At 47.6% G+C, this 8,521-nt stretch overlaps 1 protein-coding gene across 1 annotated transcript; it reads left to right on the forward strand.

Moving 5' to 3' along the window:
• Window positions 1–185: 185 nt before the first annotated feature.
• On the forward strand, window positions 186–7,336 carry CYP3A80 (cytochrome P450 3A80; the record flags this gene model as incomplete). The annotated part of the gene is given in 8 exon segments (NM_001303150.1): window positions 186–274; window positions 823–971; window positions 1,430–1,557; window positions 1,880–1,967; window positions 2,883–3,043; window positions 3,162–3,388; window positions 4,781–4,943; window positions 7,078–7,336. Coding segments are annotated over 8 exon segments (1,101 nt in total), but the record flags the coding sequence as incomplete, so codon positions are not given.
• Between the last annotated feature and the right edge of the window lie 1,185 nt (window positions 7,337–8,521).

Here is an 8,521-nt window from a genome sequence, read left to right on the forward strand (position 1 = left end):
AAAAAAAAAAGGACACTGACTGAGGTTGGAAGTAATACCTTCCCCATATCCTCCTCCTCTCTCCTCCAGAAGCCATAGACTTGGTCACTGTGGCCTGGCAAGTTGCAGGTGGCCGTGCAGAGTTGACCAGCTTTACTTAGAGGGTGTGAAAGAGTCAATTTCTTCTGCTTTGTTTTGCATTTCAGATGTTCCCTATCATTGAGAGCTATGGTGAAAAATTGGTGAAAAACATTGAGAAGAAAGTGGCTAACGAAGAGCTCTTGGACATGAAGAAGTAACTGTTTGGGCAGATACAGAAGTGTCTGTACTCAGTGTGGGATGGAGCCATTTGGAGAGCCCACATCCATGCTGCAGCCATGTCCTCTAGCTGGGCTGTGTCTGCTCTGCACTGCCCAGTCTGGGTAACTGTGCTCTGTACCCCAGCTCTTGTTACTGGGGACATTTTTGAAGGAGTTCAGCCCACTCCAGAAGCCCTGCAAGTCATAGATGTGGATTTTGTTGTCATTTTCACAATCTCTTTTTACCAATAAGAATGAGGATGCTATCTTGGTTAACCTGCACCACAGTCCAGTGCTTTCCAACGATAGCCTAGGTTTTTTTACACTGAGAAAAACCAGGGGGATGAATGCAAATGGGGGAACTTGGGAAAATACAGTGCTGGCTACAGTCAAATCAGGGCAGGAGCTGCTGTGTTAGGTGTCTGCACCGAGTCCTTGGTTAAAAGAGTTTCCCTCTCAGGGATTTTGCCTAGACTGGCTGTTATTCTATTACTCTGGTTGGGCTCATCCCATTCACTTCTTTTTTTTTTTCTTCTCTACTCAGCATTTTTGGAGCCTACAGCATGGATGTGGTGGCCAGCACTTCTTTCAGCGTGGATGTTGACTCCATGAGCAAACCCAGTGACCCCTTTGTCACCAACATTAGGAAATTTCTCAAATTCAGTTTCCTAAACCCGTTATTGATGTTCATAGGTATAACACTCCTCATCTTATAAAGCCATGAATTGGTCACGTGTGGTGACCACCTGCATTTCCTTTTTGCTCGCTTATCTCAGAGTCCTCTTTGCTATTTGGGGGGGGGGGGGAGCAGCACTTTGTAGAATCCAATTCACCCAGCAGGTCTGTAGAAATATTTCCCCAGGGAAATCACAGTCAAGTTTTGTGCAGCTCTTGTGGATCTTTGCTGCAGCCTCATACATGCAGAGATCCTGTTTGCCATGAAGAACTTCTGGTGCGTATCACAGAGAGCTAGACTCAGTGCAGAACTGAGGGCAGATCATGATATGAGATCAGGAGACTGAAAGAGCTGAAGGCAGTGAAAAGCAATTTGTTGGACAAAGGTGTAAATTTGCCCCACTTCTTTCTATGCCAGTTTTGAGTTTAGGGGGCCTAGCTCTAAATCTGTGTGGTGTTCTTTTCTCACCTTTCAGTATTGTTCCCCTTCATGATCCCAGTGCTGGAAAAGATGAATGTGACGCTGTTATCTAACGAAGTCATGGACTTCTTTGATGTCTTCTTCATGAAAATGAAGAAGGAACGGGAAAAAGGATACCACATGGTGAGTCCAACCCAGGTGGCCTGTTCTCTTCACTGTGCTGTTCTGAGCACAGGTGGAACCTGGTCATGTCTTCAGAAGCTGTGGTGGATTTATTTCCTTCTCTCTGTAATAGCTCCCAGCTCATTAAACGTGGGAAGGGCCAGAAGCATGCCCTACCTGGGCTTCCACGTGGGGAAAGTCAATGCAATCATCTGGTCTGAACCTCCAAGCGCTCTGAAGTTGTGGGGCTGGGTGCAGCAGGTCCCTCAGCATAGAGCTTGCACTGGACAAGATTTGGTTCCTCCCTCCCCTATCTTCTCTGACTGCCTCTGTTCCTCCCCAGAACCGAGTGGACTTCCTGCAGCTGATGATTGACTCACAGAGCTCACAGGATGGCTCCAAGACTGCTGAGGAGAAGGACTCGCACAAATGTATGCCTTGAGATCTGTCCTCTCAGCAGAGAGCAGGTGGTTCTAGTTAAAGAGAGGATGTGGGAGAAGACTGTAGTCTTTTATTCTGGGGGGGTCTCAATAGCAGGGCCATAATAATGCTTATCGCATATGTGTCCTATTTTATTATATCTCATTTCCCAGGGTAAATCCCGAGGGCTATTTATCCAACAAAGAGCAAAGTCTTCTCTGAAGGCCAGTGGTGTTGGCTGTGCTTTGTAAAGCGCACACATGCTGCGTGCACCTTGCTCATCTACAAGCTCAGCTCTGTTGATCATCCTAGGTAAACTGTTGAATTCAAAAAATAATGGATCAGCCAAGGCAAAACCCGGTTCATCAACATCTATCAAGGCAGGAAGCTTGTTAACTTGTGATCTGCAAGGACAGGATATTTGGATGTTGCCCCACGCTGCAGCCTGGCTGCAGTACCAGTGTGGAATTCTGTACCATCTTTATTACCACTGCCACAGGGCTACTGATCCCTCAGCAGTATCTGGCTGAACTCAGAGCCCAGAGGAGTTGCTTGGCATCTCCTCACCTCTAATTTTTCCTGGCACATGCCCATATTTTATTTTTTTGCCCAGGAAACACACTTCAAGGAGATAACAGATTTTCTAAATGAGGATCAGGCTATGCTGAGCTTCACCAGTTTAATTCTGCTCTCAAAGACAGCAAAGTAACACTGCCAACCTTGACAGCGGTTTTCTGGCTTCACACCAGTGCCAAGCTGCTGACTGTGTTGCCAAAGGCTGCCAGTCCATGTCAGCTGGACAGGTCCTCTATCAGGTGTTAGGTAGTTATCAACAGCATTACCTGGATGACAAGTGGGATCTTGGATTCCTGAGGGTTAATCACTTTTGATTTCAGCTTCTTACATGTCTTTGTGCCTCTTCTCAGCATTAAGTGATGAGGAGATTCTGGCCCAGGCTCTTATCTTTGTCTTTGCTGGTTATGAAACCACCAGCTCCACCCTCAGCTACATCTCCTATCACCTGGCCATACACCCTGATGTGCAGAAGCAACTCCAGGATGAGATTGATGCAAACTTGCCCAACAAGGTAAAGGAGAGTGCTGAGATGCTGGGGTCATTCCCACCTGTGCCTTGGAAACCCTACAGGGCTGAAGCCCTGTGTTTGCAGCCATTTTGCAAGCCTTCCTCTCCCCCCACATCCGCAGGCTGCTCCTACGTACAATGCAGTCATGCAGATGGAGTACCTGGACATGGTGGTGAATGAATCCCTGCGGCTGTACCCTGCTGGGGGGCGGATTGATCGGGTCTGCAAGAAGACAGTGGAGTTCAATGGGGTGACCATCCCAAAGGATATGGTGGTCATGATCCCAATCTACGTGCTTCACCATGACCCGGAGTACTGGCCCAAGCCAGAGGAATTCAGGCCTGAGAGGTGAGGACCAGGTGGGGGACAGCTGCACGTTTAACGTGATTCCTGGCAGGGGACATGGCAGAGAAAGCGGGGAATGCGTGATTATAACATTTAAATTAGGCATTTATCAACGTCTGACATCTAGTCCCAGCATTACCGTGAGGGGAGTTTTATGATCTACATCCATAAACTGTGCATGGAATTTAATTAACTGCATTGAAGGAAGCGACAGTGAGAGCAGCTCCCAGCAGCTGTAACGTTGAGGGGTTTATGGCCAGATATTAAAACGAGAGCCATTGGGTGACTGGCACAACGCCATGCAAATCAGCGACGGAAGGGCAAAGATGGGTAGGAGATAAAACCTAATTTTTCAACTCCAGTTATGAAACAATCTTTGTTTAGGAGGCTCTGTTAGCCCCTGAAAAATGAGGCAACAGCCCAAGGCAGACTTGGGACATCTTCAGCTGGCCAAGAAGACATTGAGGACTGGCCCAGAAGTCTGTGCCTTTGATCTCCAGTATGCAGATTTGTTCACTTTTGAGACATAGCATGGCAGAGGCATCATGAAAAGCTTAGGGGTGGAGATGTGTCCTGCTGGGATCACCACAAACCACCAGGACCCGGGAACACTGCCTTGGCTGCAGGAGGAGCCACTCCAATGGGAGAACTCTGGCAATGGGCGTGTTGCACCTCAGTTATTCCAGCAGTTAGATCCTTATACCAGGTGACAAATGGAAAGGGCAGATGGGCACAGACTCTTCAAGAATGGCTTACCTCATTGGGAGTTCATCAGAGGGTTGTGTTGGTGTCTCAGTAGTGAGGAACTTCACTGCTGACTTAACGTGGCCAGACCTCGAGCACTGGGAGTGAAAGGCTTTCTGACATGAAAACCAACTGATCACTAAGAAGTATTACTAAAATGCTCAGTGGTGAATTCCTCTGTGAAGCTGATTGTTCTCCCCTGTTTTTCATGATGAGGAGAGGAATGGCTGACGTGTCTCAAAAGCAGCCCTCCCTTTTGTCACGCAGGGGGAGGATGTCTTTGTGTTCTCTCCATCCTTTGATCTAAAGGGAAGACGTGAAGCTGTAGACCTGTGTGTTTGAAATTTGGGCTCAGCTTAAAGGGAGTTCTGAGAAAAGAGTAGTTATGAAATCGTTAGCATATTTCTGGTCTTCTCTGTTCACCTGATGCACCTGGAGATTCACGGCCACCTCCAAGCAGCTGGATAAAAACAGAGGAGTAAGGTGTCTGCTGGGACAGGAAAAAGGGTCTTGGCTGCATTCTTTTAGTATCCGTGGAATCACAAAAAGCTTTTGCCTTCCCACACCCCTCATTGCTTCAAATCTGAAAGCTGACATCTCCCAGAACGGCAGTTCTTTCCAATCTTATTCATTTATGTTTTCTGTAATCAGGTTTAGTAAAGAAAACAGAGAGAACATTGACCCCTACACCTACCTGCCATTTGGGGCCGGCCCCAGGAACTGCATCGGAATGAGATTTGCTCTCCTCGTCGTTAAAGTGGCTGTGGTTGCCCTTCTGCAGAACTTCTCTTTCAGACCCTGCAAAGACACTCCGGTGAGAATATGGAGTGATGTGTCATTATTTGTACTCTGTTCCCACTGGGATGATCCTCCGTGCTCTCTTTTGTCTGCGTCTCAGGACAAGTAGGGATCTGACTCACTTACACATTAAATCCCTCTCATCCCCAAGGTACTATAACTTCAGGACCACTGAAGCTTGTCTGTGGGTTTGGGCTCTGCGTGAAACAGCAAAAACCAGGGAGGAAGATTTCACTTAGAGGATTAGAGAGGCGTGTGGGAATATCTGCCTTTAAATGCTCTTGGTTGTTTTAAATGCTTCAGTACAACTTACTGATACTTTTTTTTTTTTCCCAGCCTCTAGAGAGGCAGATTAAATGTTGGTGGGATGTATCAGGCTGAAGTCCCTGAAGTGTTCTGCTTTGCTTTAGGTGCAATTAAGCACTGGGATGCTTTCTGCCTGCTGTGCCCTGCCAATCTGTCCTGACCCAGCTTGGGCACAGCAGATCTCCTCCCCAGCCCACTCCAGGGCTGTGTTTTGCAACGCAAACATGGCCAGCAGCAATGAGGCCCTGAGATAGCAGAACACATCTCTTATGGGCCACCGGGCAGCCTCTAAAGCGGAACAATTTTTGAGCAGACATGATCTGAGCTAAATTTGAAGCAGCGGTCTCTCCTGCTTTTGGGCTATGCAGGCTGAAGGAGGCAGAGGTGAAGCAGGAGCAGGCTTCTTCCCTCCCTCCTACCCGCTTTTGGGTTTGCATGGGCTCCCACGCTGTCCTGGTGGGACCGGCTGTGCAGAACAGAGCTGCTCAACACAAAGCAATGTGATGGCTGCTAGGAATTACCCATCAGCATGTCCTGAACACGTGGCACCTTCCTGTGATGCAGACAGGTTGCAGTCTGCTGCTGCTGCTCTTAGCTGTGAGCACTGGGTGCCCAGCCTTGACCTGGTTTGCTGCACCACCTGCCACCAAAGGCCATGCCATTAATGTGTTTTGCTCACTAGGCGAGCTTGGAGATTGAAACAGAGGGCGCACAAAGTGTATTCAAAGGACGTTTGCTGTATGAAACAAAAATACTCATAGAATTATTACTTGGCACAAGCGCTCGGCTGGAATCTCTGCAGATTCAGATTGCTACTCAACTGCTAACCTGGAGGTGAAAGACTGTAATAGTCCATTAACAATGCAGTGACCTATCCACCCTCCCCCAAGTCTAATGACATTTTTCTAGTCCTCTGCAATCCATAAAATTGATTATTTTTATAACTGCCCTTAATTAAAGGGAGGCAAGTTAAATATGTATTGTATTATTGGTGGCCATAGGTTTATGGGGCTCTTTCAGGCTCATCTTCAGAAGGTGTCATGTATGTTGGATCAGAGGGGGAGGGAAAGATTCACCCAAGAACATCCTTTTGGAATATATGTAGGGATGTCTCTGCTGTCTCACACCCCCCACTGATGGTACATTGGGCTCAGAGCCATGTTGTTGAGATTTCCTGAGGCTCACTGGCTGTGGGGCTTTTAGTGCAGCATGGAGGGCTGGGGGAGCACTGTCTTTCTCGTGATGGGGAGAAGAACAGCCGGGGCATGAGCAGCATGTCCTGCAAGTTGCTTCCCTCCGTCACCAGTTTTCAGAGTTTTATAGTGAGATTTCCACCCCAGAAGAGCCCAGCACTTTTCTGTGTAATACTTGTTCCTTTAGACTCATCCCAAGCATCTCTCTTCATTTCTTCCTTCCCAGAGAGCTTATTGCTCCTCCTGCTCCCATTACAGCCTCACTGCCCTTCGTGGTGACACATTTTGGCATTAAACAAAATGGCACCAGTGCCCCTCTTTGGCTTCTGCGCCCTGGATGGATTCTGGCTGCTTTTGCCTCATTTCAGCAGTGTGCTGAGCTTCTCTTACAGCCCCATGTGGATGCTAGCATTCACTAACCACTTGGTTCAAGAGCTGAGGGCTGCTATCCCCCAGCTCACAGCTGTTTTATGTGCACAGCAGTGACAGCTCTGCAATAAACACAGCTGCAAAGCCAGGCAGTGCACTGCAGACAAGGGATGGCTGAGATGTGTGTGGGCTGGAGGGGGTGTTTTCCATGACATGAAAGTCCTTTTTCCAATCTTAAATGACACTTCTGTGTGCTGTTTGTTTGTTTCTTTTTTCCTCAAGATCCCCCTGGTTCTGGACACAAAAGGTTTCATGCAGCCAAAGAAGCCTATTGTCCTGAAGATGATCCCCAGAGCCCATGGCGATCTGCAGAACTGAAGGAGCTGTTCAGAGACTTTCAATCAATGGTGCTTTCCCTGCCCAGCTCTGGAAAAGAGACCCAGATTGGTGTGTGCACTCTGGAAATGTCAGTGATGCAAATCCCCATTTTGCAACGGGGCATTAGGGGTTTGGCCTGGCATAATTAAAAGAGCATTATCCTAATGAAAATTCCCTGGCTTCAGATCCTGCTGTCCCAGATCACAATAGGCATTTTGCAAGACCATTTGCGCTCAGGTTATTTGGGTGTTTTTTTTCTCTCCCTCTGAAGAGGCACTTTTCTCAGCAATTTGATTCCAGACACTGTCAGTCTCTTCTGGCAGTGTAATTTAAATCAAGATAGGGAGAGCGAATTGCACATAGTTAAGTAATGCTACCATTGCTCCTGCTTCTACTGCCTGATGGGCAGCTCTGTGTGTCTTCTGGTTTTATTCTCCTGGGGATGTAGATTTGTCCGGGGCTATTTCCTCAGCTATGTGCTCTGACCCTGACAAGTGTTAAAGTGGTCACGTCCTCACAGGGATGAATGCCTGTCGCAAATTTTCTGATACTGATTTATTTAGATTTTCTTAGGATTTCATGCGTGATTCAGATTGCAGACGAGTTAACTGGAGGAGCCCAGAGACAAGCAGTTGCCCCTAATGACTGGAGCTTTGTGGAGTGAGAGAGAAGTGGCCTGCGTGTTTTGCTGCTTGTTTGCTTGTTTCACCCCAGGCACACAGCTGTCTCCCGCAGTAGTGACTGTCAGTACAGGCAACATCTACTGCACTGCCACTGTGACACCTTTTAGTCTCTGATGTGCGTTAGGCCACCGTAGGACAGAATTAACTGAATTAATGATGGCACAGGGTGCAGCACTGAGAGCCTTCAGATGTCCTGGACAGCCCTGGTCTAGCAGAAAGATGTTGCCTTTGGCTGTTGAGAACTGGGAAGTCTTCACAATCCTTTGTCCTTATTTCGTGTTGTAGAGGACGTAATGCTCTGTGCTGTCCCATCTCCTGTTATTCCTCCAAACACTGCTGATAAGGAGCTAATCACAATAAAATGCTCACCGCCTCTTTCGCATAAAATTGAAATCAGTCTCTGCTTCTGCTCTGTCCTCTGTATACAGGTGAATCTACCTGTAGGTCTCAGAAGCTTTTGGCCACAAAATGATCTGCTCCTAGCAGGGCTTCCTCATTCCTTAGCACAATCTTCAAAGCATCTCTGCTTCAAAAATCAGCACTACATAACAGATACAGAAGCCAACTTTTGCAGCTTGTTTTTTTTCACCACGACGTTATCTCAAGACAAATTGCTGGAGGTGCTGGCTTGCTTGTCTCAGCTGGGCATTTGTCTTCCTGTGAGA

This window comes from Meleagris gallopavo, chromosome 16, assembly GCF_000146605.3.
Source record: "Meleagris gallopavo isolate NT-WF06-2002-E0010 breed Aviagen turkey brand Nicholas breeding stock chromosome 16, Turkey_5.1, whole genome shotgun sequence".
NCBI classification, from domain to species: domain Eukaryota; kingdom Metazoa; phylum Chordata; class Aves; order Galliformes; family Phasianidae; genus Meleagris; species Meleagris gallopavo.